This window comes from Bubalus kerabau, chromosome 11, assembly GCF_029407905.1.
Source record: "Bubalus kerabau isolate K-KA32 ecotype Philippines breed swamp buffalo chromosome 11, PCC_UOA_SB_1v2, whole genome shotgun sequence".
Taxonomy (NCBI): Eukaryota; Metazoa; Chordata; class Mammalia; order Artiodactyla; family Bovidae; genus Bubalus; species Bubalus kerabau.
The window spans coordinates 101,687,990-101,715,362 of record NC_073634.1 but is presented as its reverse complement, the minus strand read 5'-3'; the positions used below and the strand labels follow the sequence as shown (position 1 = coordinate 101,715,362).

The 27,373-nt window shown below is 53.0% G+C and overlaps 2 protein-coding genes and 1 long non-coding RNA gene across 6 annotated transcripts; 1 reads left to right on the top strand and 2 right to left on the bottom strand.

Moving 5' to 3' along the window:
- Positions 1–4,071: 4,071 nt before the first annotated feature.
- Positions 4,072–10,354, bottom strand: SWI5 (SWI5 homologous recombination repair protein; the record flags this gene model as incomplete). The annotated part of the gene is made up of 8 exons (XM_055541776.1): positions 4,072–4,380; positions 5,416–5,453; positions 6,019–6,062; positions 6,444–6,538; positions 7,611–7,732; positions 9,535–9,632; positions 9,824–9,872; positions 10,211–10,354. Coding segments are annotated over 8 exons (651 nt in total), but the record flags the coding sequence as incomplete, so codon positions are not given.
- A 172-nt stretch (positions 10,355–10,526) lies between these two features.
- On the top strand, positions 10,527–27,286 carry GOLGA2 (golgin A2). Of its 4 annotated transcripts, XM_055541277.1 has the most exons (27): positions 10,529–10,748; positions 12,279–12,401; positions 13,376–13,456; positions 16,481–16,597; positions 16,865–16,908; positions 17,011–17,074; positions 17,477–17,536; positions 17,726–17,806; positions 18,598–18,636; positions 19,134–19,196; positions 19,285–19,378; positions 19,469–19,575; positions 20,654–20,712; positions 21,003–21,144; positions 22,002–22,088; positions 22,191–22,298; positions 22,509–22,596; positions 22,949–23,286; positions 23,620–23,733; positions 24,364–24,609; positions 24,692–24,767; positions 25,020–25,108; positions 25,387–25,605; positions 25,699–25,801; positions 25,899–26,005; positions 26,079–26,232; positions 26,318–27,286. In XM_055541277.1, exons 1-27 carry the CDS (start codon positions 10,668–10,670, stop codon positions 26,530–26,532), a joined length of 3,099 nt encoding a protein of 1,032 aa, XP_055397252.1. In that variant the 5' UTR covers positions 10,529–10,667; the 3' UTR covers positions 26,533–27,286. The 4 variants fall into 4 exon arrangements, with proteins under 4 accessions (XP_055397255.1, XP_055397252.1, XP_055397256.1 ...); XM_055541280.1 differs by lacking the exon at positions 17,726–17,806 and having other exon boundaries at positions 10,527–10,748; XM_055541279.1 differs by lacking the exon at positions 13,376–13,456 and having other exon boundaries at positions 10,530–10,748.
- Positions 14,410–15,446, bottom strand: LOC129623602 (uncharacterized). Its single transcript, XR_008700601.1, has 3 exons — positions 15,353–15,446; positions 14,615–14,704; positions 14,410–14,531 (listed from the first exon to the last, which is right to left on the bottom strand). It is a non-coding gene; the product is annotated as an uncharacterized LOC129623602 (long non-coding RNA).
- Positions 27,287–27,373: the final 87 nt, after the last annotated feature.

The window sequence follows — 27,373 nt, the reverse complement described above, 5'->3', positions numbered from 1 at the left end:
GCGTCCTCCAAGGGTGCCTTTAAAATTGGCCCCAAATGCAGAAGTCTCTGGAGGACTGGCAGTGTAGTCCTTCTCAACTGGAGAACTTGGAACCTACCTCAGTGCCTTATATTGCCTTCCAGAAGAAATACAACTCAGGGCAATCATCAGAAAACAGGCACACAGGACTTCCCTGGTGGTCCAGTGGTTGAGAATCCTCCTGCTAACGCAGGGGACACAGGTTTGATCCTTCACCTGGGAAGATCCCACAAGCCCTGGGGAAACAGCCTGTGTGCCGCAACTACTGAACCCATGTGCCTAGAGCCCGTGCTCTGCAACGAGAAGCCACCGCGATGCAAAGCCCAGCCACTACAACTGGAGAAAGCCCATGAGCAGCAACGAAGACCCAGTGCAGCCAAAGACAAACAAACAAAGTACAGTCTTAAAAAAAAAAAAAGAAAACAAACACATAATTGTTAGAGATCTATAATTTGCAAAGAGACGGGGAATTCCCTGGTGGCCCAGTGGTTAGGGCTTTGCGTGCTCACTGCCCAGGAGCCCAGGGTTCATCGCTGGCTGGGAAATTAGGATCCCACAAGCTAGTTGACGAAGACATACACAAAAGAAAACATGACAAAATGTGAAAAGGCAGGCGTTTTAGTGGACTGGGGAGAAGTGTCCTTACTTTCTAGTAATTTTTGAAATTGAAGATAAAGTTCAGTTCAGTTCAGTTCAGTCACTCAGTCTTGTCCGACTCTTTGTGACCCCATGAATCACAGCACTCCAGGCCTCCCTGTCCATCACCAACTCCTAGAGTTCACTCAGACTCACATCCATCGAGTCAGTGGTGCCATCCAGCCATCTCATCCTCTGTCGTCCCCTTCTCCTCCTGCCCCCAATCCCTCCCAGCATCAGAGTCTTTTCCAATGAGTCAACTCTTCGCATGAGGTGGCCAAAGTACTGGAGTTTCAGCTTTAGCATCATTCCTTCCAAAGAACACCCAGGGCTGATCTCCTTCAGAATGGACTGGTTGGATCTCCTTGCAGTCCAAAGGACTCTGAAGAGTCTTCTCCAACACCACAGTCCAAAAGCATCAATTCTTCGGCACTCAGCTTTCTTCACAGTCCAACTCTCACATCCATACTTGACCACTGGAAACACCATAGCCTTGACTAGATGGACCTTTGTTGGCAAAGTAATGTCTCTGCTTTTTAATATGCTATCTAGGTTGGTCATCGGAGAAGGCAATGGCACCCCACTCCACTACTCTTGCCTGGAAAATCCCATGGACGGAGGAGCCTGGTAGGCTGCAGTCCATGGGGTCGCTGAGGGTCGGACACGACTGAGCGACTTCACTTTCACTTTTCACTTTCATGCATTGGAGAAGGAAATGGCAACCCACTCCAGTGTTCTTGCCTGGAGAATCCCAGGGACGGGGGAGCCTGGTGGGCTGCCGTCTATGGGGTCGCACAGAGTAGGACACGACTGAAGCAACTTAGCAGCAGTAGCAGCAGCAGGTTGGTCATAACTTTTCTTCCAAGGAGTAAGCGTCTTTTAATTTCATGGCTGCAGTCACCATCTGCAGTGATTTTGGAGCCCAAAAAAATAAACTCTGCCACTGTTTCCACTGTTTCCCCATCTATTTCCCATGAATTGATGGAAACAGATGCCATGACCTTCGTTTTCTGAATGTTGAGCTTTAAGCCAACTTTTTCACTCTCCACTTTCACTTTCATCAAGAGGCTTTTTAGTTCCTCTTCACTTTCTGCCATAAGGGTGGTGTCATCTGCATATCTGAGGTTATTGATATTTCTCCTGGCAATCTTGATTCCAGCTTGTGCTTCTTCCAGTCCAGCGTTTCTCATGATGTCCTCTGCATAGAAGTTAAATAAGCAGGGTGACAATATACAGCCTTGATGTACTCCTTAGAGTTAAGCAAAATGACTAGTATAAAGGAAAGAGGTAAAGGTATCTTGTTATAAGATTTGAAATTAGATACCAAAATGAGGTGAGAGAAATAAAAGGATCAATTAACTACAGAAAGGTCAGCATGAGCTAGATTGAGAACTAAGCAGGTGAGAAGTGGTGGGGTGTGGACACATGGTCCTGTAAGTGCTGTGCCGGTGGCAGTGTATGTGGCACTTGGGATCTTTAGCTGAGGCAAGCGAACTCTTAGTTGCCACACGTGGGACCTAGTTCTCCAAGCAGGGATCAAACCCGGGTCCCCTGCATTGGGAACACAGAGTCTTAGCCATTGGACCAGCAGGGAAGTCCCTGTCAGTGCTTCTTCCTTCCTGCTGGCAGATAAACACTGTGTGGCAGAGACCCAGGTCCTTTTTGTTCAGACAGAGGCAGGACAAGCGTCCTGTCTGCAGTCTGAAACAGGACCAGAGTGTGGGCCTGGGTCATGCCGTCCTCTGAGCAGGACAAGTTGCTGTCCAGCATTAAAGGGGAGCTGGACTCACTTTCCCAGGCTCTGGGTCCTAGGGCAATTGCTCATTAAATCCCTGAAGCACTCTTTGGAGGTAGTACTTGCGGCTCCAACAGCAGCAGCTGCTGCTAAGTCTAAGACCCCATAGACGGCAGCCCATCAGGCTCCCCTGTCCCTGGGATTCTCCAGGCAAGAACACTGGAGTGGGGTGCCATTTCCTTCTCCAATGCATGAAAGTGAAAAGTGAAAGTGAAGTCGCTCAGTCGTGTCTGAGTCCTAGCGACCCCATGGACTGCAGCCTACCAGGCTCCTCCGTCCATGGGATTTTCCAGGCAAGAGTACTGGAGTGGGGTGCCATTGCCTTCTCTGACTGGAGTGGGCTAGTCCCCATCAAATATCTGGGTGCTCAGTTTAATTTCCCAGGTGCCTTCAGTCAGTTTAGACCACATAGCTAGCTCTGGAACATTTGTCTGTGAGCAAAAGTGACGTCTGCCCATTTGGGAGTGAGTCGGTTCAGAGCTGATGTGTCGTCTCCATCTCTTTACCCCCACTGTGGATTCCAGCAGTGAAGCTCTGAAATATAGGAGGGCTATCAGACACTTGTCAGACTTTGTGAGACAAAGGAACCTTGATCACATTCAGCCAAGGAGTCTGGTGGCTCAGACAGTAATGAATCTGCCTGCAATGCAGGAGACCCAGGTTCAATCCCTGGGTCAGGAAGATCCCCTTGGAGAAGGGAATGGCTATCCACTCCAGTATTCTTGTCAGAATCTCACTGATAGAGGAGCCTGGCAGGCTAGCCCGTGGGGTTGCAGAGTCGGACACGACTGAGTGACTAACAAGGGAGTCTGACTGTTAAGGCAGCTGAGGCAAATTGCCCTGATGCACACAGTACTATTATCATTTCTACTTATGGAGGCCAAGCTAGCTGCCTGTGGTCACACAGCTTGTAAGTGGGCAGAGCTGGAATTCAAACCCAGACCTGACTTGCATGGCTGGTTTTTATTGATAGAGACTATACTTACCTCATGACAGCCTGTCCCTAAGCACTGCTATCGCATCTGAAATCTTGAGAATGTTCAGCACGGACCGGGCAGTGGGAATAGCCAGGGTAACTAGTTAATAGTGAGATCCTGCTATTCTTGTTTGCACTGAGCGGTCACAACACTCAGGTTGCATTTCTGCCAGTTGATGGCTGTTCATGGTGAGCATCGCACGATGAAGAAACGACCATGGCTCACCCACGCTTGGCAGAGGGTTTCAACTGGGGACTGGAACCCCAATTCTGTGGATTAGGGACGAAGTCCTCCCAATGTTGCTATTTCACTCTCAGCTCTTACCTGCTCATTTCCCAGCTCACAAAGGCAGAGTTGCACACTAGAAACCTCAGAGTTAAGACTTGGGCTCAAATCTCTGTGTGGCCACTTACTGGGTGTCTAACTTTAGGTAAGTCACTGTGCCTTTCTGAGTCTCAATTTCCTCATCTGTGAAATGGGGATAGTAATACTAATTCCTCTTAGGATGGATTGAAGCATTGGAAGTAATGGATATAAAGCACTTAGCACAGTCCCTGGCATGTGGAAGTCTGTTATCACATACGGCAGGCTCTCTTTTTCCAGGTTAGGATCAGGGGGCTATCAGAAGAGAGGGAATCATAGAGATTTGAACCAAAATCGCTCATGTTTATTTATAAACAGGATACACATACACATACACAGGTATCATTAGAATGTTTCGGGAACCTTGGAGCTGGGCTCCCTCCTGACTCGGCTTGGGCTCTCTAGAAAAAGAGCTTTTGATGTTTTCTTGCTGGAAAGCCTGTGGGTTCGCTGGTTGGGCTTTCACTGCTTCTTCTCATGTCCGCATCTGCCTGTCCCAGTGGGCCGTGGACAAAGGGCTGTGAGCTCAGTCATTCATGTCTAGGCCAAATTCTGGATACAACTCCTTGGTGGTGACACCTCGGATCACAGCTGGAAGGAAGGAAGGATGTCCAGTGAGCCAAGTGGGAGGGAGAATGGCCAAAGCCCTGGCCCACCCAGGACCTCCTCCTGGACTTTTTTCCTGTTTCCCTTGTTGGCCACATAATCTTCCTGCCATTCCTTCCAGGCTCCTCCACTGTGGGCCCTGTCCACTCACTCCAAACTGGACTCACTGAACCCTCACCCACTTGGCAGAGGAGGCAAAGCTCCCCAAGAATCCTATCTCCACACAGAGCAACAAGAGTCACCAGCTGCAAATGGAAATCTACACTGACAGTGTGTCTGTGACTAGCTGCAAACGCTGGCCCGTGTGCATGTCTGACCACTGTAAGGTTTTTTTTTTTAGTGTGGACCAAGTGCCACTAGTGGTAAAGAACCCACTTGCCAATGCAGGAGATGTAAGAGATATGGGTGCGATTTCCAGTATTCTTGCCTGGAGAATCCCATGGACAGAGGAACCCGGAGGGCTTACGTCACAAAGAGTTTGATGTGACTGAAGCAACTAAGCAGAGCACACAGCACATTTTAAAAGTCTTTATTGAATTTGTTACAATATCGTTTCTGTTTTATGACCTGGAGGCATGTGGGATCTTAACTCCCCGGCCAGGGATCGAACCCGCACCCCCTGCATGAGAAGGTGAAGTCCTAACCGGTGGACCGCCAGGGAAGTCTCTGCCCTTGCCATTTGGTGATACCATTCCTCCCGCTTCCTCAAAGACTCGTCTCTCCTCCCGTGGAAAGGGGTCTGTCTCCTGAGAGGCCTGCCCTGACCACTTTCTTTCATCCCCACCTACCACCCTGTGAACACTTCAGTATTTTCCATCTCTGACCTTTGTTTCCTTCATGGCACTTCATGCATTTTATAATTCATTTATTTGTGTTTGTTTAGTTTGTGACTATTCCCCTTCCCAACTCCAACATCAAAACATAAGTCACGTGAGAATAGAGACATTCAGATGTCTGGTTCACCGAAGTGTCCCCATATCCAGTGGAGTAGCACAGAGCAGGTCCTCAGGAAATACTCACTGAATGAATGAAAGACGGTAGGCTGCCTGCTCCAGATCCTATAACCCAGAGGGACAGGTCTCAAGTTGGGTTCTGTCTACCGAGAGCTTACTCCCCTTGGCCTCTAGGCTACAGTCCCCTCGCATTCCTTTCTTCGTTTTTTTATATTTGGCTGTGCCAGGTCTTACTTGCAGAACATGGGATCTTTAGTTGCAAACTCTTAGTTGTGGCATGTGGGATCTGGTTCTCTGACCAGGGATCGAACCTGGTCCCCCTGCATTGGGAGTGTAGACTCTTAAGCCACTGGACCACCAGGGAAGTCCCCACATTCCATTCTTCTTGGGCTCAGATCATCCTCCTCTCTTCACTTCTTTTTCCCTCTTTCCGTTTTCTCCCTCCCCTCCTGTGGGACCCATTCCCCAGTGAAATACGGAGAAGCCCTTCCTGCTGTGGAATCTCAGATGTTGACGGGGAATTCTGCGACAAGTGCTACCAATGAGGCAGCCGGTGGGCAGACAGCCCAGCTCTGAGCACTGTCCCAGATGGTCACTGGCAGTCAAACATCAGCGTGTCCAACAATGGAAGCCAGGTGATGGGATCGAGGCCACGTACACATTTCCTTACCTCCAGGTGCCTGTGCCCTGGCTCAGATCTCTGGATAGTGGGTACTTTGCTCAAAGAAAAACAAAATACCCCTTTGAGCCAAGAGTCACCCTTGTACTTTCGCCTCTGTACCATGCCAGCCACTTGAGGCAAGGCTGGGGTCTCCATTGGTCTTAGTAGACTCTGGGGCACTAGGAACCCTAGTCCTCAGGCAGGCGGGCGAGTCCCAGATTCCAACCTGCCTGCAGCTCCAAAGCAGCCTCTACACATGAGGGAAAGAACACCAGGGACTCAATAAGAGCCGTACAGCTGCTCTGCTAGGAAGGGCAGGGGCGTTCCGGGAGCACAGCAGCTGAGAACACTGGGGGTGGGGGTGGGCGAGGGATGGTAAGTCAGAAGACCCAGGGGCAAAATCCTACCAGCCTGGCCCATGGGGACTCTCTCACCTAGTCTTCCCAGCAGCATCTGGGCCGCATCCTTGATGTCATTATACTCGTGGAGCTGGGAGATGTGGTCTTCCAGTTCATCTACACTGTAGCCTCTGGGGTGGGAAATGGGGAGAGAGAGAGAGAATCGTTAAGAAAGCTGATAAAGCTCCCAGCTTCAGAGGTAATAAGGCCCTTACTCAGTAAGGGCCTACTGGGTGCTCAGCACTGGGAACACAGCAATGCCAAGACAGACCCCGCCCTCGTGAAGCGTAAGGTACGGCAGGGGATCTGCCCACTGTCTCACTCCTGGCAAATTCTCCCTGTATCCTTAGGGAGGGGTCTCCAGGCACTACTGGTACTATGTAACCCTGGTCAGAGCTTAGGGATTCACAGATGGGCACATGAGTGGTTAGTCAAATCCCCTCAAGTGTAACATGGCTATTCAAAGGTTCCTTGGTCTGTGCCCTGTGGCTGGAGCAAGAAGCGTGGGAAAACCCAGGAGGTATGGAAGAGCCAGGGTCCCCTTGGCACTGAAAACCCACTTTCCGAGGGAGGGCAGGGCCCACGTGTGGACAGAAGCAGAGGCAGAGACCGTGGGTTCCAGACAGAGAGTGGGAGACCCATACCTTTTCAGTTCCCAGTTCCCCTGGCCCTCCCGAGCCTGGCCACACCTTACCTGAGGCAGCTGCTGAGGCTGCTGGATGCCAATGGCACAGTCCTGTTTTTATGCTAAGCTAGGTTTCAGTTACCATTGCTGTTGTTCAGTTGCTAAGTCCTGTTGGACTCTCTGAGACCCCATGGACTGCAGCAAGCCAGGCTTCCCTGTCCTTCACCATCTCCCTGAGTTTGCTCAGACTTATGTCCATATCGAGTCAGTGATCCTATCTAATCATCTCATCTGATTAGATGAGATCATCTCATCTAATCATCTCATCTGCCACTCACTTCCATCAGGAAGCTTGCACAAGCCTCTTATCCTCATCCATGAGTTACTGGGCACTAGTTAAAAGTTTGCTAGAGCTTCCTGGGTGGTCCAGTGATTAGGACTCAGTGCTTTCACTGCTATGGCCTGGGTTTAAACCCTGGTTGGGGAACTTAGATCCCACAAGCCACATGGTATGATCCCCGCCCACACACACACACAAAAGTTATTCTAAGCACACTGAGGAACCCAACCAGACTTACTCTGATAATAGTTGGGAGATCTCCTTGTCCAACATGTCCTTCTTCTCCTTGAGTTTCTGAATGTCAAGCTGTAGAGAATCCTTGCTGGTCCTGTCAGCCTGGCCAGGTTTGGGAGATGGCCGCTGAGTGGCACAAAAAGTCAGAAGCTAGACTAACCAATTATCTACAATTCAGAACCTCCACATTGTCCCCCCAAAAGCCACTCCCTGTTTCAGCATGGTAACAGACAACCTCTACCCAGAATAAGACTACATTTCCCAGCTTCCCTTGGAATTAGATGTGGTCCTATAACTAAGTTCTGGCAAGCGGAACTTAATCAGAAATAGTGGATTCTATGTCTGGGAACTGTCCTTCCAGGGAGAGGGTACACCTTTCTGTGGCCCTCTTCCTTCCTGCTAATGGAGGGACGATGGAGTTGAACAGTGTCTTGGATGATAGAGGCATGGGTCCCCGATGACTGTTTCAGCCACCATTATTCAGGGTTTCCTTTCACTTTCAGCCAAACCCAACTTTAACTAAAGGGCTCATCCTGGTTCCCAATCTGACCCTAGTGAATCCACTTCAGGTCTACCTCTTGGATTCTCCTCTCTAGTCTATGATTATAACCTCAATGGGGGATTTCCCTGGTGGGCCAGTGGCTAAGACTCCATGCTCCCAACACAGGGAACCCAGGTTTGATCCCTGGTCATGGAATTAGAACCCACATGCTGCAACTAAGACCTGGAGCAGCCAGATAAATAAATAAATATTCAAAAAAAATCTAATTGGGTAACAAAATGCTTCCTTGGGGCTACAGTTCATCTTTGTCCTTTCTGCATCTAAAAGCTGCGAAGGCAGTGCCTGACATGCTGCCAATCTTCAGGAAATGTTGGTTGGGGCCACACTGGGGTTTTTAACCCGTCAACAAATCATGAGTAAGTACTAGCTGCCAGGCACTGCCAAAAGCTGCAGGGGTTTGGCAGTGGAGAAGACGTCAAGCCCGGCCCCCTGCCTTCATGGAACATAGAGCCTAGTCCCAGACATACAACACCCAACAATGATGCTCTTCCTCCAGATATTTCCATGGAAAGCTGGGCTCACCAGTCACACTTCATCAGAAAGACCTTCCCTGACCACCCCATCTAACCACCTCACACACTACCCCTTGTCCTGATGTTTTCTAACATCTATCACCACCTGGCAAATTGTACATTTCATTAATATTATTTTCACTGATGGCCTTATACCACTGGAGGGTGAACACCATGAGGGCAGGGACTCTGTTTTTTCACAGCTGATGGCCCTGTGTCTACAATAGGACCTAGCACATAAGTAAGTCGCTTTAGTAGTGTCAGACTCTGTGACCCCATGGACTGTAGCCCGCCAGGCTCCTCTGTCCATGGAATTCTCCAGGCAAGAATACTGGAGTGGAAGAAAAAAAAAAAAAAAAAAGAATACCGGAGTGGGTAGCCATTCCTTTCTCCAGGGGAATCTTCCCAACCCAGGAATCGAACCTGGGTCTCCTGCACTGCAAGTAGATTCCTTACCGTCTAAGCCACCAGGGAAGCCCAGACCTGGCACATAGAAAGCACTATTGCGAATGAATTCATCAATGAATGAATGAAGGAAAAACAACCAATCAACTAACCAGCAGTCTGGAAAGTGTTTTGAAGTTGAAGTACCGTGTGCTAAGGGGGCACCTAACAGAGCGAGTGGCCTGAGCCTGAAGTGGAGCTGTGACTCCTTCGAGGAAGCTCAACTTCAAAGGCTGAGGAGGCATCAGTTTGGCAAAAAGCTGGAAAAAAGTATTCCACACAAGGGACAGCATATGCAAGTGCTGTAGGGCAGGAGAGAGCACCTGGGTTTGAGGGAATGAGAGTGGTTTCCACGTAGGTGGAATGGGTGAGGGAAGGAGGCTGGTGTGAAAAGAACAAAACCAACCAACCACTTGTGGCGATGTCAGGGAGGAGGAGAGACAGAGCCCCTTTGTAGGGTCTGGGGTAACACTGACAAAGGACAGGAACGCTGTTTCTTCTCTGAAGCCTGGCGGGCAGGAGGAAAAGATGATGCGGAAGGACTGAGAATTGATCTGGAGTTTCTCTGTGGAATAAGGTCAGCTGGGGGGAAGACCCTGAAGAGGGCTGGTGGGCGGGTCAGCCGCTGCTAGGGAAGGAGGGAAGGGCTGGGAGCAGCATACAGGGTGGAGGGCAGGGAGGGGGCACAGGTATACTCACAGGGGATCGGAAGGCCCCGCCGCAACTTTTGGAAAGTCCTGGTTGAATCCTGGAGAGGAAGCCGAGGGAAAAAGTCTGATTGGACCTAGAGGCCGCCTGGGGAGGAAAGGGGTACTGTCGGGGTGTGCAGAGGAGGAACAGCTATGAACCGGGACTGGATCCGGTTGGGAAGGGGACAGAGAATGGTTCTGGGATCAGGGTAGGGATTCTCGGAAAAGGGGGAGTTTCTGACAGGGAGGAGTGTTGGAGGCGTGGATTGGCGGGGCGGGGGGCGCGTCTCTGGAGGTGATCTCTGAGGGGAGAAAGTCTGAGGCAGAGCTACAGGGGCGTCACGAAAAGGGACTGGGAAAAGATGTGCTTTCCCCCTGCTATCAGCTCCTCGCCCACCTCCTCAGCCCTGGCGTCCGGCGCCCCCGACTCGGGGGGCGCTGCAGAGAAGGAGGGTCCAGGGCGAGGACGGAAAAGAGCCTCCTCAGGTCTGCCAGGTACTTGGAATCCTCTGACGGAGACTAGGAACGTCACAAAGCGTAGCTACGCATGCACTTGGCGAGAGCCGGCTCAGTCCTCTCCGGCGAGCTGGGTAGGACAGAGGCCGCTTACTCTGCGGCTGCGCCTTTAGCGTTTTTTTTGTGACTCCACCCTCTCTTTCGGGCTAGGCGGCGGCTTTAGCCGTGCGTCTCCGCCCCGTATCTTTTCTATTATCCAATGGGGCTAGAGAATTGAGGCCACCCCCGTACGCCGCGGCCCCCTAGCACCGCCCCGGTACCGCCTTCTCTTGGCTGAGTGGCACCGCGGCGCGGTGGCTGCCGGAAGCGATTCCGCAGAGGTTGACGGGATCGTGCTGATGTGGCCCCCCCTTCCCCCGCCCCGTCCCGGGATGTCGGAAGAAACCCGACAGAGCAAATTGGCTGCGGCCAAGAAAAAGGTAAAAATGTGCGGGCTCGCGGCTCCCTGACCCCTCCGAATGCCGGGCCATGGCCAGAGTTTCTGTGCTGCCTCCAAGGCACACGGGGTGAGCCCCTCGGCGCCCCTTGGCGCCCCCCCGACCAACAAAGTCTTCGCAGCCAGTCCCGCCCCCCCCACCTCTCCACCCCCCGGCTGCCCAGTCTCCGCCGCCTTCACTCGTCACCCCCAGGTGACTTTGGGCCGGTGACCCCTATGGCTTCCCACACCAGGCTTGGCCTTCGTCTCCTGTCGCCCAGAACCGGACCTCCGCAGCTCCCTGGTCTCCCTAACTCCCGGAATCCGCAAACCTCGGTCCTGGCCTTTGCATTTTCCCCCCACCAACCGCCCCCCTCCCCTCAACGCGGAGCGGCTACTCGGACGTTGCTAGGGATGAGTGCCATGTGGCTACGTCATAATGCCCCTCGGAACTGTCATTAATGCCTAGAAAACTCGGTGTTAAATTTTACCACCCAGTTCCCACTGTGTTCACATCCTTTCCAGTCTCTCTGGGTCGTGGCAGCAGCTTGAAAAAGGGGACTCGGGGGGCTATGGGACCTAGGTTTCAGAGGGACCTGGGTTTCAGGCTCCCTCACCTCTAGATTTGTTCCCCCATCGTTTGATGCTGATAGTGTAAAAAGCCTACACTTCCCCCAGTGATCTCCAGACATTGACAGTATCTCTGGGTGGCCATGGGAGGTGTTTGGTTTAGTTTGGTTTTCTCCCAGGTCTCTCTATCCAGAGAGACTTTCACATTTTTAATCGGAAGTTTTTACTTCACATTGTAATTTTCTGTGATTCTGAGACCAGAGGGCCCGTCACTCAGCATTCAGTGCTCCTCTGAGGAGCACATCCAGGGAACCTGAACTTCACAACTGGGAATCTTTCACAAGTCATCACCTCAACGTGGGGCAGCCCAAGTGCCACAGGATAAATATGGGACTGATGGGTCAGTTTTGCTTGATTTTCTTGAGAGAGAAAAAGCCTTTTATACTCAGTATACTTAGGGATGACATTTGCATAGATCTGGATGATTATAATGGACTTCTCTCTGAAATGTGTTTGGGTTGTCCTCTTTCTGTTACGTTCCCAGATTCACTAGGGGTGTGTGTCTTCTCTACCTTCTGCCATTACGATACATTGATGTAAAATTTTGAGATGTACTGATGTGCAGCTCTAATAGAGATGGAAGAAGGGACCCTGATGCCTGATTAAATGTTTACTTTTCCTCTTCTGCTGCTGATTTTGCCCCCTAGCAGCTGCGGATTGATGTTGTAATCCCAGAACTCAGAGTCAGAAGGCTGAGTTTAAATTCCATTGTTGCCTTTTATTGCCACCTTTTGCTCCTAGCCACAACATCAGTCCATTTCAAGTCATTGAGGATGACAGCCCTTGGAGGGTTGTTGGGGCGTTAAATCAGAAGGCGAAGAGTATTTTGTAAACTTTGCAAAGTAGGATGTGAATCCAGGGGGCGTATAGTTCTCATGAGCCTCACTGCTTTTCCTTTTTACAGTTAAGGGAGTATCAGCAGAAGAACAGCCCTGGTGTTCCTGCAGGAGCTAAGAAAAAAAGAAAGATCAAGAATGGCAGTAGCCCTGAGACAACCACTTCTGGTGATTGTCCGTCACCTGAGGATGTGAGTCTTGCCTGACTGCCTTCCGGGGATGAGGCTCTCAAGGGGCAACAGTAGAGGGTAGTGGTTAAGATTGTGGAAGAAATGTCAGATATTGGCCAAGAAGTTTGGGTTTGAATTCTCCCTCTCCCTCTGCAAGGGATATGGTTTTGGGCAAATTGTTTAAGCTCGTTAGATCTCTGTTTCCACATTAGTAAAATTGGGGTAATACTGTCTTACACCAAGGAAGTTGAAATGAGATTGTCGTCGTTTTTATAATAATCCCCTAAAATAGGGCCTGGTGCAGAGTAAACTTTCAATAAAGCGTAGTTGCTAGTTGACTTAACTGCTCTGGTGATCTTCCCCAGCCTCATGGGGAAAGCCAGGCAGTGAAAACAGCTGCTTGCCCTCAGACTTTCCATTTAGAGGCCCCAGTAGAGCCCCGGAGTGTGTTGAGGAGACGGCCTCAGGCACTTGGATTAGGAGACCATCTGAGTTTTAAGACAATCTTTGCCACCAGCTTGCTGGGTGGCCCTGGGAAAATCACTTCCTCCCCTGGGCCTCAGTTTCCTCATCTGTAAAATGATACTGGTGGATCAGATTGTTGTCTTTCAAGCTTATTTTTTAGCTGTAGCCCCTCTCCCCCCACTTTGTTCAAGTGGACCCTTTTTCTGAAGTCTGGTTTTTAAGAGTCTAGGCCTGATGGTCTAAGAAGCTTTTAAGAGCTGCATTGTTCATCTGAGGAGCTATGTGACTGCATGGTTCAGGGGACTTTTCCATCTGTTTGTTTCCCTTGATTTCTGCCTTCGGCAAGGCAGCAGGTGGCTACTTGGAAAAATGACCCAGGCCGGTATTGATCCCTTTTGACCCCTTTCTCTCTTCTCCGGCATTCCATTGCCCCAACCCAGTGTCTTCCTTCCTTCCTTGACTCTCTTGCCTCTCTAAGCCACTTTTCTCTTTCTCCCCTGCCCTTGTTTTTCCCTTTTCGCCTCCTGTAGATTCAGGACATTCTGGAGGTGCTGGTGTCCGACCTTAACCGCTCCAATGGGGTAGCGATCCCCCCATTGGACAAGTGGAAGGTGAGGCAGTGCCAAGACCCCCTCTCTGGCTTGCTCCCTCCCAGCTCTGCATGCCCTGAGGCGTCTTTGTTGTGGGGGAGACTTTGTCTCTGGCTTATTTTATGTTGCTGTCATTAACCCTTGGCCTGTTCATGTCTGCTTTTTCACCTGCTTGGTTGATTGGGTTCTTCCCCTTGCCTCCCCCCTACCCTGCCCCCACCATCTTTTATCATCTTGGAGAAGGTGAGATGCTCCTTGGAGGTTAAAGGTAACTTGGGAATAGTTTCTGGAGCAGGTGTGTGGGATTAGGGCTCTTTGAGCCTTCAGTTTGAATGCCCGGTGGTGTTCTCAGACTAGTAGAGGTTAAATAAAACCATACCTTCAAGTCTTGCCCCCTGGGCATCTGTCCCCAAAAGACCAGTAGACCACAAAGCAGTTTGTGATTTTTTTTTTTTAGTTCCTCAGTTCCTTTTGGTTTGGCAGTAGGGAATGTAGAGTTAAGAGAAAAGGAGCTTACTTTATAATAGTTACAAGGATTGAGGTTATTTTTTCAATAGAACTCACTGTAAGGGATGTGAGGTTCCCCAAACACATGAGTGATCAAGACATTCTGCCCCTGTTCTCTTTTAAAAATCCACTGGACACAACTGTATTCAGTGGGCCATTGAAAGCAGACAGCTAGTGCTAGGTGCTGGAGAAAACAGGTGAAAGAAGCAAGCCAGGACGTGGCGGCATTCCAGATGCTCAACGGAGGCAGAGGTTCATTCTAAATGGATTCCAGGCTGGAGAGGGTGGCATTTGAAGCTGGTTTGAGGATTAGAAGTGGGGAGCATTCATCCATATTGCGAGTAGGGGACCCAGGCAGAGGGTGTGGTCACAGGTAACTGCCAGGACTATGATCTCACAGAGTACTTTCCGGAAAGAAGGGGAGCCTGGGATGCACGTGGACTAGGAGATGACCTTCTCCAGACATGATGTTGGCACTTCCTCCTTAATTAACTTCCTCAGGGAACATCTCCCAGGCCAGAGGAGTAGGACTGGAAGGGGGCCAGGTCCTGCTGGAGATGGGCAGGGGGAGAGGGGTGGGGCCAGGGCCCTGGTGGCTGGGGTGAGCGAGTCTTCAGTCATCAGGCCTGCTCACACCCAGTCACTCAGGTCTGTCCAGGTGCTGTGACTCACCCTGTTGGCTCTCAGAGGAGATGCTGGGAGGCCTCGGGAGGGAACATGGGCCTCCAGGAGTCCCGAAGCCCTGGCCTGCATCCGTCTGTCCTGGAAATGAAGACCCATAACCCCACGTTCCCTTTGTGTTTTATTTGTCATACTTTTTTTTTGCTGCACCGCACAGCTTGTGGGATCTTAGTTCCCAACCAGGGATTATTGAACCCATGTCCTTTGCATTGGAGGCATGGAGTCTTAACCACTGGACCACCAGGGAAGTTCCCTTTCTTGTTGTTTTAAAATCCTCTCTTATATCAGTAACCATTTCCCACTTAAGTTTTCTACTCTAGTAAAAAAAAAAAAAAAAACTAGGCCTGTGATTACAGTATCCTAGGCAGAGCTGATGACATTTCCAGAAATGAGGAATAATGGATAGAAAAAAGTGTTTTTTTTTTTCTTTTTTAATGGAATAGGACATTTGAGGGGAGTGGACAATGTTTTTTGAAATTCCATACTTAGTTTTATGATTCAAAATTATGAAGTAACTTGGTTGTTCACTAAATTGTCATATTCTGTATATTTCAGTCTTCAGACAAGTCCTTTTTTCCCCTTCTGAGCTCTCTTGTTTCTAATGCTAGGGATCCCTGGGTGCCAAGATGCCAGGAGGGACCCAGGGCTCCCCAGGGCCCATGGCTAAGAGTGTGCTCCCCCCACCCCCGAAGTCTCACACCTCGCCAGCTGCAGAACCCCTGCTCTTACCCATTAGATTCAGGAGTACAGGTTGGCAAGGCAACACCAGGTTCTGGGGTCAGAGGTCGCAGTGTGGACAGTTACCATGCCGACAGTTTGATTCTTCTTCAGCTCCCCAGGCTCTGTGGCGCTTGCTCTAAGGCGGGCAGTAGATTTGAGTTTTCAGAGGCCAGGGCTGCGGCATCCAGAGAGTAGGCTGCCTTTTCCCTCAGGAGAGGTGCAGCCTCTCCCTTCCAGATCCACCTTGGCTGGCCAGGCCTTGGCTGCTTGGCGCTCTTCCCTGGTCAAGCTTCAGCTGGTCAGTCTTCTTCAGTCTCACCTGTTGAACGTTAGCTCTCAGGAGCCAGAAACTTGGACTCAGTGTCAGTCAGGCCTGAGCCTGGAGAGAGGCTGAGTGGGGCTCTGGTCAAGCAGGTGGAACCACCTGGGTGGGGGAAGAGGGAACTTCTCTGTGGCCCCTGGTCCTCAAACCCACGATTCTTCTCTAGGAGGCCAAGAGTAGATGTCTTCTCTCTGGTTTTCAGCTGTTCTCGGTTGGGTAGGTGTTTAGGAGCTAGGAGCTTGGGGTGGGGTAGTGGCCAGTTTTCTTTCCACCTCCAGGAGCAGGAGGAGCCTTCTTGTTTGGCGGCTTCTTTCCCAAAAAAGGCATGACTCGAGGACACACCCAGTGGTTGGGAGGAGGGATGGAAGGGAGAGCAAGGAGGAGGAGGCAGGTGCTCTCTTCCTTTATCACTGCCACGTTCTGCCCAGCAGGGTCCCTGGGGAGGGTCACTCTGGCACAGACTGACCCTCTGGAAAAGCAGTGTCTGCCTCTCCCTGACCCGGCGCACCTTCCTCTTACCTGCTGCGGCTGCCACAGGGCAGCCTGGCCCTGCCTCTGACTGAGCTCCACAGAGGATGATGCCCCATGTTCAGGAAGCGGGCCTCATGGCCCTCGCCCTGAGCCTTGGCCCAGAAGGCGGCAGAATGGCCCGAGTTCTAGGCGAGCCGTAGCCACACCCCCGCGTGGCTCTCCGCACGTGTGACTGTCACGACTGCACAGCACCGGTCCTGCCCGCTCTGCACCCCTGCACTCATGACAGCGAGGCGCTCTTTGCCCTGCACGGCCCCCTAACCCCCTGCTCTGTTCTGTGACAGGCGCCCAAAGACCGCGCCGCTCCTGTTACACCGTCTGCTGATGACACCGTGTCGCCTGGCGGTGTCCCTTCCCCCAGTGCTAGTCCCCCCCGTGTCACTAGCATGGCATCAACTCAGGTTTGTGCCTCTTCCCCCTTGGCCAGCTCTGTGTTCGCCCCCCTCCTATTTCCCAGAGGACTGGACCTCCTGCGGACTTCGTCCTTTTTTTCCAGGTATCTTGGCTCTGTGAGCCAGGTGCCCTTCCTGAGGACTGGGATGGGGGAGCCCAAAACCAGACTCCCCTTAAGCTTCAGGGAGATGGAAGGTGGTTGGAATGAGCTTGGTGCCTGGGGGTGGTTCCTACTAAAAACTGAATGACCAATTCCTGTGTTTCTTCCCAAACAGAACCATGATGCCGACAACAGTTCTGGTCCCATTGACGAAAGCACGTGAGTGTCTCCCACGAGGGCAGCGGTCCCTAGGTCACTGCCCCATGACCCCCTCTTTCCCATCGAGCCTCCTGCACCCCTGACTGCTGTGTTCATCCCCAGATCCTTTTCATCCACCGAGAGCCTGCGACAGCTGTCTCAGCAGCTCAACGGTCTTGTGTCCGAGGTACCCAAAAACTGGAGCTTGGCATGGGTTAGAGTAGGAGGGAAAATATGCTAGAAAGAAACTGAGGCAGAGACTCCCCAGAGGAAGGGAAGATCCTGGGACTGGGCAGCTTGGCTGGATAATGTTTAGCTGATCATTACTTCTCTGAGTCTCCTCGTTGAAGCCATGCAAAGGAAGGGGTTGGATGATGAGATTGGTTACATCGTTTGATCCTGCAGATGAGAGCTCTTTGGGAGGGGAGGGACAAGGGGGAACTAAGAACCAGGAGAAATTGGCACAGGGAGGGATTAAGGGGCAGGAGGCAAGTTAGGAGGAAGAGGAAATGTTGCCAGTTGATGGGGAAGGCAAGGTGCTGGAGGAGGTCAGAGAACATCTCCATGTGAGCCCTTTCGTCTCTCCTAGTCTTCATCTTACATCAATGGGGAGGGCCTAGCATCTCCTGCTAATATAAAGAATCTGGAGGTAAGTGGGCCTGCACTGTGGCCCAGTGACCCTGCAGGCCAGCCCTGCCCCCACCTCCTCCCATGGCGGGGGCTGGGTGCCCCACCCAGCTGAGACAGCCCAGACACCCCCCAACCCTAATGATTGCTTTCTCTACCTCTCCCCCACCCCTCCACCTCCTCCTCCTCCTCCTCTCTGCATGCGCCTCAGAGCCGGTACCAAGAACTATCAGTAGCCCTGGACTCCAGCAATCTAACAAACAAACAACTCAGTAGCAAGATAGAGGAATTGGTAAGAGTCCGGTGTTGTCCCCTGATCCATGCTGCCAATATGGGGCTCCGGTCTCACCCTGGGGCTCTTGAAGAAAGGGGCTGGGGATCCCTGGTGCCAAGGGAGAAGGGGGTGCTGGGGGGCCTAGGTCTCAGCTGGAGGGACCCCGGAGCATGGCATGCAGCATGGCTCTCTCTGTGGCTGCCATCCTTGCCTACTCTGTTCTCCAGGCACCTCTGCTTGAGTCCTCCCCACCTTGCCATGGGTCTGTTGCCTGTAGGGGAGGCACTAGCTTGACTGGTGTGTTCCAGCCCTGACCCGGCCCCTGATATGTTCCCACTTCAACCTTGGACAAGTCACCTCTCCTCCTTGGCCTTTAATTTCCTGAGGAGGTAGAATCAGAGGGTGTCCAAGGTCTCTTTTAAGCTCAAAAAAAGATTTCAAGGTCCTTTTCATTCATGTCATATCGGTGTTAAGAACAGAACCTGGCCTGTGGTGTGTTTGCTCAGCAAACATTCCTTGAATGCGAGCTGGCAGAGAGGGTGGTCTTCACCTTCTCAGAGTCCATCTCTAGAGGTTTATGTCATTGTCCCTTCAAGGGAATCAGATCCAGACTCTTGCTGCTGTAGCCATGAGCAAAACCTGCCAAGGCTCAAAGTCTCTTAGCTTGAGAAGCGTTTGTTCATTCATGTCCCCGTGAACCCTCCCTTTCTAACCCCTTCCTGGCCCCCGCCTGTGGCCCCTCCTCCTTGGTCTGAGGATCATGGGGGAGGAGGACAACCTCAGTCACCTTCCTTTGCCTCTCCCTGCAGAAACAAGAGAACCAGGAAACTTTGGATCAGCTGGAAAAAGTAATGCGATTTTTTTGTTTCTTCCATGGCGAATGGGGCTTCCCTGGTGGCTCAGTGGTAAAGAATCCACCTGCCAATGCAGGAGATGAGGATTCAATCCCTGGGTCAGGAAGATCCCCTGGAGAAGGAGATGGCAACCCACTCCAGTGTTCTTGTCTGGGAAATCCCATGGACAGAGGAAGCCTTTTGGGCTACAGTCCATGGGGTCGCAAAAGAGTCAGACATGACTTAGCGACTAAACAATCCATGGCTGATGGGTTTGGGGGAGGATTCAGATGTAGAGGACCATTCTCCTCTTGGCTGCTTACAGCCTGGAGGAATAGGGGGCTTCCCCCTTTCCCTCCTCGCCCGTCTTCCACTCCCGGGGTGCCAGTTATCTGTTCTCATTGGTAGGCCTGTCCTGGGCCTGTGGTGGCATCCCCGGGCGGGGCACATGTCCTTTTCTCGTTCACTTTTGCCTCCTCCCAGTAAGAGTTGTTTCTTCTCTCTTTCTGCAGGAAAAGAAGGAATTTGAGCAGAAGCTCGCAAAGGAACAAGGGGCTCTGAGAGAACAGCTCCAGGTGAGCGGACTCTTCCAGGGTCCCTTGTGGCCCCCAGGAAACATTGCTTTTCCACATTCTCAGCACTCGTTTGGCCTTTCTCCCAAAGGTCCACATTCAGACTATTGGAATTTTGGTGTCAGAGAAGACGGAGTTACAGACAGCTCTGGCTCACACCCAGCAGGCAGCCAGGCAGAAAGCAGGTGGGAATCTAGGCACCCTTTTACCCCTGGGCTGGCTAGGCCTTTGGTGGGATTCCTTCTCTGGACTTCCCCTCTCTGCTGTCATTTTAGGGGAGTCAGAGGATCTTGCTAACCGCCTGCAGTCTTCCAGGCAGCGCATAGGAGAGCTGGAGCGGACGCTGTCTGCCGTCTCCACGCAGCAGAAGCAGGCCGACAGGGTGAGCCCAGCAGCCTGCCCATCCCCTGGAGGTCATGTGGAAGGGTTGTGAGCCTAAAGGTCTCTGCGGCAGGATGGAATGACTGGCTGCCCAGACGGCAGCACTGTCCGTTTCTTGCTGCTTTAGAGTTCGGTGGTTGTGAAATGCGATCTGGACACGAGTTGGTTGCCATGGGCGAGTTGTGGTGAGGGGTGGGGGAGTGCCACCTAGAGCGAGCACTAGATGAGCCCAGAGCCTGAGTGCCAGCCAGCCCTGCCTTTAACTACATGGGCTCTGGCTCAGGTGCTGGGTGTTCAGGCTGTGAAGGTTCAGATCAGTATTTTTAGTCCATGACCACACTAAAAAGGGAGAAGTACATGTGTGTAATATATATGACATGTTGGAAAGCACTCATATAAAACCCAAGGAAGGGACTTCCCTGGTGGTCCACAGGCTAAGACTGTGCTCCCAGTGCAGGGGGGAACTAGATCCCACATGCTGCCACTAAGACCCAGCGCAGCCAAATAAATAAATATTTTTAGAAAGCCCAAGGGAGAGGAATAGGGTAGCTTAGAGACCTGTCACTTTTGTACCTTCTGAGTTTGGGGTTATGTGAGTGTCCCATCCATTCAAAAAATGAACAAAAGATTACAATGCAATTTAATCCATCCCTCATAGTCATTCCCCAACCCCAGGGCAGAAAACAAGGTTGAAGAATCCCAGGTCTAAGTGATTTTAGGCGAGCCCCTTAACCTCTAATATTCCGCATTCACCGATAAAATGGAGATAGTAGCTGCCTCCCACGGTGATTGTGAGTTGGAAATGGGAACGCTGGCTAAGAAAGTGTTCAGAAAAGGTTCAGATGTGATGCTGCTAACAGTGAGAGCGGTGGCCAGCCCAGAGTCAGACTGCCCCACCTGCCTCTCCAACCCTCCCAAGTTCTTACTAAAACCACAGGAGAGCATGAGCTTGGATGTGCTTTGAAAAAACGTAAAGCCTCACACCAGGTGAGGACGTGTTGCTGGGAGTTGTTCTGTTGCTGTTGTTGGTCTGCATTTTCCGCCTGCCTTCTCTTGACCTTGCCTTTCTGTGTTCGCAGTACAACAAAGAATTAACCAGAGAGCGAGATGCCCTCAAGCTGGAATTATACAAGAACAAGTAGGATGGGGGGTGATGGGGGGGACTGGGAAGTAGGGGAGATCCAAGGGAGTGGGGTGAGAAAGAGGGTACATGTTTGGACATGTGCAGAGCCAGGCTGTCGGTCAGCCATGCCCCTAACCCCTGCTATGGCCTCAGGCAGCTTGTGTCTTCTCTCTGGGCTGCCACTTGAGACTTCTGGTGCTGGGGTCCCTTCCAAAGCGACTTTTATGGCAGGAGTAGTGGGTGGATCACGGGAGCGTTCCTCTCTGTTCAGTACTCACACCTCTCTCCCTCGCCTCTGGCCACAGTAAGAACAACGAGGACCTGAAGCAGCACAACTCAGAGCTGGAGGAGAAGCTGCGGCTCCTGGTGATAGAGAAGTCAGCCATGCAGCTGGGCATGGAGGAGCTACAGAAGAAGCTGGAGATGTCGGAGCTGCTGTTGCAGCAGGTGGGGCTGAAGCCCTGGGGTGTGGGAGACCCACCTGGCAGGGCCAGGGCCTCTCGGGGTCATTGTGGTGCCCTCCGACCAGGAACCAGAAAGTTTGGATCCTTGTTCTGGTTCTGCCATAGACTTCTCTAGAGACAAGAGAAAAAGTGGGACCTTGCCCAGATCTCAGGAATCTGATATGGCTTATTTGTTTATATATATATATTTTTAAAGCATCCTAATTGAAAACCGTTGTTTTATGGATGATATTGGGTTGGCCAAAAAGGTCCTTCGAGTTTTTCCATAACATTGCATGGAAAAACCTGAACAAACTTTCTGACCAAACCAATAGTTGTAAGGCCAGCCCGTGAGTTTCTGCTTCCTTCCTCTTGGATGCCAAGCCTCCAGGTAGACAGAGTGCCCAGGTCAGTTTCTTCTTCATTGTTTTGGCATGCCCAGCAAATTTCTGCCTTCCTGCCACCTGTAAGGGTATGACACGTTCATATATTGGAGTACTGTGTAACCATTATAAAAACTTAAAGTTATCTTGTTTTCAGCAAAGTGAAATTAAGTTGCAGAACCATATATGATACTATCCCTGGCACTATGCATCAATGAAGCATGTTTGCATACCTGTGGAAAAGGGTCAAGAAGGATACACACTGGATTGGGGAGGTTGGGAGAACTTTGAACACTTACTATCAGAATTGCTCACATTGAGTATTTAGTGAAAATAAAGCTATTTTTTAGTGAAAATAAAGTAGACATGGTACTAACAATATTAAGGATAACCCTGAGTTGTATGTTGACCTTTTGGGGGTGGGCGTTGCATGGATCAGCCTGGGCCCCCCGATCTAACCTTGTTTTTCACCATCCAGTTTTCTAGTCAACCTGCCCCTGATAGCAGCCAGCAGTTACAGCAGGCCCTGGAGGAGAGGGCACAGCTGGAGACCCACGTGGAGCAGGTGAGGCTTTACACACGGAGGGGTACAGGAGTCCCCAGGTGACCATGAGCAGGTGAGGCCCCCCCGTGACAGCCCCTGCTAACTTCTGCACCCCTCTCGCAGCTGAAGGATTCGCTGAAGCAGCTGCAGGCAGAGAGAGACCAGTATGTGACAAATCTGAAGGAGGAGAATGCCATATGGCAGCAGAAGATGCAGCAGGTGTTGGGACAGGTGAGGTGTGACCTTCAATTCCCGCCCCCCCCCCCCCCCCGACCTTGGATAGGTCACTTGGTCTTCCTGGGCATCATGTCATTTGCTGTGCATAGCTGGAGGTGGATGTGTGTATCTGGAGGTGGGGGTGGACAGGGGTACGGTCACCCAGCCCTTACTTGACCTCTCCTTCCATGTGCGCCCCTGCCCCCATCTTGGTGCTTTGAGCAGATGAGCAAGTTGAAGGAAGAAAAGGAGCACAGCGTGTGTCAGGCTCAGGAGCTGGAGACCAGCTTGGCCGAACTGAGGAACCAGATTGGTGAGCTGGGCCCCAGGGACCTGGGGATGGAGGCCGGTGTTGGGGCTGGTGAGGGTGGCCGAGATTGGATGTGGGTGGATGGAAGGGCATCATGGCCCAGGGAAAGAGATCCGTACCAGCAGTTGGCAAGGCTTGCAACTTCTCTGAGCCTCAGTGTCCCCATCTGCAAAAAAAGGGGTGAAGTGTGCCCACTGTGGTCTGAAGCATAAAGAGCTCTGAACGTGTCTTGAAAGATTGAGCCAGGAAGCCAAGATTGGGGGCAAGGAGGCCGAGTTAGGAGCTGTGGACCCCGAAGAGGGTGCTTTGGACGTGGCCCAGCCAAGAGACCCTGATGGTGTGCTCCCTTCCTCAGCTGCGCCCCCGCCCCAGGAGCCCCCGGCAGGGCCCTCGGAGGCAGAACAGCGGCTTCAGGCGGAGACTGAGCGGCTCCAGAAGGAACTAGAGAGCCTGGCTGGGCAGCTGCAGGCGCAGGTGAAGGATAACGAAAGTCTGAGTCACCTGAATCAGGAGCAGGAGCAGCGGCTGCTGGAGCTGGAGCGGGAGGCCGAGTGCTGGGGGGAGCAGGCGGAGGAGCGCAAGCAGATTCTGGAGAGCATGCAGAGCGACCGCACCACCATCAGCCGTGCGCTCTCCCAGAACCGCGAGCTCAAGGAGCAGCTGGCCGAGCTGCAGAATGGATTCGTCAGGCTGGTGCGCAGCCCCGCCTGCCCAGCCCTCTCTCCTCCCTAGCCAAGCCCTTTAGGGGTGGGGTGAGACACTTAACCCCTCTGGCGGCCTTGGTTTTCCCACCTGTAAAATGGGTGCTATGGACCTTTCATGACTGGTGCCCACAAAGGCACCCTGGGAGCCAGAAAGCCCCGCTTGGAGGGACGTGGGAGGGTGTGAAGGTGGGTGATCTTTCCTACCTGGCTCCACACTTACCTGAGCTCTGTGAGCTCCACACTTCCACTTCCCCTGTGGACACCAGGTTCTGGAGTCTCCAGCTGCATAGGGTGGCCACTCACTGCCCTTCTCTCTGTGCAGTCCAATGAGAACATGGAGGTTACCAGTGCACTACAGTCTGAGCAGCACGTCAAGAAGGAGCTGGCCAAGAAGCTGGGCCAGCTGCAGGAGAAGCTGGGGGAGCTGAAGGAGACGGTAACCCCTGCCCCCAAAGGAAGGGCTAGGAGACAGGCACCCCCAGACAGGTGGGTGGGTGGCAGCCAGAACAGGTGACCCTGGGGTCCTTCAGAGCCTGTGACTGATTACCCCCTGGCCTCTGACTTTCAGAGTTGGGTAGCCCTATGCCGTAGGTCCTTGTCCCTGCTAGAGGCATCAAGCCCCTAATTAGAGAAAAGAGACATACGGTGGCTAGCTCCTTGGGTTCAGCCCTGGATTCCAACCTCGCATCTCTAAGGCTCAGTTTCCTTATATTAAAAGGAAGTTAGTATTTTTCTCCTAGAAGCATTGGGGATTAAAGGAGAATCCTGCAGGGAAAGCCGCAGGCATTCAAGTGTGCACCTCACAGCTGTTGGCTGGAAAAGCTGTTCTGCTTTTCCACTCATCCACAGCCTCGAGTTAAGATAGAAAGAAGCTTGCTATGAGGGGTGAGGCTCGGTGAAGGCGGCACGGGGCTCTGGGTGAGGAAGCCGGGGCCCAGGCAGCCAGCAAAGCCCTGCACAGTGTCTGTCTCCGACCGAGGGGTCTGTGCCCGGCCTCCCCGGCCCAGGGGCTCAGACTGTGGAAGCAAGCCACCCCCTGCCCTCACCCCCCGGGGTCTGCCCGCAGGTGGAGGTGAAGGGCCAGGAGGTTCAAGATCTGCAGCAGCAGCGGGACGAGTACCTGAACCACCTGCAGTATTATGTGGCCGCCTACCAGCTGCACATGGCTGCCTGCCAGCAGCTGGCCTCGGATAAGGAGACGCTGCACAAGCAGGTGCTGCTGCAGACCCAGCTCATGGACCGGCTGCAGCACGAGGAAGTCCAAGGCAAGGTGGCGATGGAGGTGGCCCGCCAGGAGTTACAGGAGACCCAGGTGAGGGCGTCGGAGCACTGGGCCCCTGAGAGGGAAGGCCTGCGGCCTGTGTCCCTCCTCACTCTCTTCCCTGGCCCCTTAGGAGCGCCTGGAAGCTGCCAACCAGCAGAACCAGCAGCTTCAGGCCCAGCTGACCCTCATGGCTGTGCCTGGGGAAGGTCAGTGGGGAGGCCTGGAGGGAGGACACTGGCCCGAGGAGCAGGGGGACGTCTGGCAGCATGGCACTGAGTGGTTGTTCATTTCTGAGTTACATGAGGCCACGGGGACTGCGGGTCCCCTTCCCCCAGGCCACTGGCCGGCCCAGGGCTGCAGAGTGAGGTTGGGTGCAGAGCTGGGCTCCAAGCTTTCTTCCAGGCCTGCTCTGCCTCCGTGATTGGGGGGTCTGAAGACCCTCTATCTGTCCCCAACAGGAGATGGACTGGAGAGCGAGGAACAGGATGAGGAGGCTCCGAGGCCTAAGCTGAGCGTGCCGGAGGAGCTGGAGAGCCGAGAGGCCCTGGTGAGCAGACCTCCCCACTCCTCGCCTGTCTCATTCCCCCCACCGCCACCCCACCCCACCCCCAACGGTTCCTCTCAGACACCCTTTGCGGTTTCCTCCCTCCATCTCTGGTTATCCCCCAACCTCCCCTGGGAGCCATGGTCAGCCAGTGTGTCATTCTCCAACCACAGGCGTGCGCCCCGAGACCCCGAGAAGGGGCGTGTCTCTCTGCCTGCCCGCCCACCCCTCTCTGGTCCTGCGTGTCTGCCACAAAAGCATGTGTACCCTCTCCCCCGCAGGTGGAATTTTTCCACTCGGCCTTGGCCAGTGCTGAGGATGAGCAGGCCCGGCTACGCAGGCAGCTGAAGGAGCAGAAGCTACGCTGCCAGCGCCTCTGTCACCTGGCGGCCACAGCCCAGGATGGGGTGGAAAAAGAGGCCCCCGCCCCCAGGACTGGGGGAGACAGTGTGCCCGCGGAGGCCCACCAGGCCCTCCAGGTGGCCATGGACAAGCTGCAGGTGCGTGAGTTGCCCCCCAGTGGGGTCCAGGAAGGGTGGGGGGCCCTGTGGGCAGGTCGCTGCTGAGCCCTGACCCTGCCCTTCTGGCCTCAGGGCCGCTTTACGGAGCTCATGCAGGAGAAAGTGGATCTGAAGGAACGGGTGGAGGAGCTGGAGCATCGCTGTATCCAGCTGTCTGGAGAGACGGACACTATAGGTGAGTGGGGAGGCCGGGCCCGGGGCGGGGGCGGGGGGCTGGATGTGGGCAGTGCCACATCGCATCTGAGCCCGTCTGCCCTCCCCACCTCCCGCAGGAGAGTATATCGCCCTCTATCAGAGTCAGAGGGCGGTGCTGAAGGCCCGGCATCAGGAGAAGGAGGAGTACATTAGCCGGCTGGCTCAGGACAAGGAGGAGATGAAGGTAGGGGTCCTTCTGCCTGTCTCTGCAAGCCAGGATGGGGTGCGGCAGGGCTGCTGAGTACCTCTCCCTCCAGGTGAAGCTGTTGGAGCTCCAGGAACTGGTTTTATGCCTGGTGAGTGAACGAAATGAATGGTATGGCAAATTCCTGGCTGCCCAGAACCCTGCTGGCGAGACCACTACAGCGCCCCACGCCTGCCAGGAGCCCGGCACTGCTGACAATGAGGGTGGTGAGTAGCACCTTTGGGGGACTGGTGGGCAGGCAGGGGCGAGCTGGCACACCACTCTAAGCTCTGCCGCCCTCTCTCCCCAAAGGTCTCCAAGAGGTGAGCCTCGCCGACAATGTGGAGCCCCAGCAGGGGACCCTGCCGGGCCAGACCACCCCTGAGAACCCCACTGCGCAACAGATCATGCAGCTGCTGCGTGAGATCCAAAACCCCCAGGAGCACCCAGGCTTGGGCAGCAACCCTTGCATCCCCTTCTTCTACCGAGCTGATGACAATGACGAAGTGAAGATCATGGTGATCTAGTGGCCTGACACCGGCAGGCAGAGACTACAGACGTGGGGCCCGGGGGCTTTGCCCCCACCTGTCCCTGCCTCCCCGTCCCTCCTTCCTGGCCCCCCCTCATCCCTAGAATAGCACGCTGAAACCCTTGAAGAAAGGGGTATAAGCCCCCCATCCAATGAGGGGAGACAAACAGGTGCAGACCCCTTGCCATCTTGGCCAGGGCTGTGTCTTGATATCTGGACTGTTACTAGTTCCAGAGAAACAAAGAGCCAGAGGCTCAGTTAGAGGCAGTTTATTTAAGAGGCGGGCCTTCCTGGGGAGCAGGGGCTCCCTGGTGGCCTCCTTACCCCTACCAAGCAGTCCTTTCAGAGGGGCTCATCCATCCTCTATTCAGAGGCACTTTGGGGCCAAGTGCCCCCTCCTTGCCCAGCTTGACAACTGGGCAGCACTCTCACAGGCCTTGGGACAGTTGGGCAAATTGAGGCTAGGCAAGGACATAAGCTGGTGGCGGAGTGGGCTCCCTCCCCAGTGTTTATACTGTAACTGTGTAACATTTTGTATATTCTGGAGGTAGGGCAGCACCCCGGTATCTCAGCAGAGGTTGGAGCTGGTGAATGGGGAGGAACTTCTATTAAATATTTGGGGCTGGGGAAACTTATTTATTAATAGTATAGGGTAGAGAGAGAAGGTGGAGGGCGGGGACGGGTTTGTGCCCGGGTGATTCGACTCCTGTTTCGTTTCACTTTTTATTTCTGAATAAATGAATTTAGCCATACTGCTTGTCCTGGTGTGTGCCTTTTTTATGTCACTGGGCATGGGGTCTGTGCCATGAGCACTGAACAGGGAGCAGGTCCTTCCAACA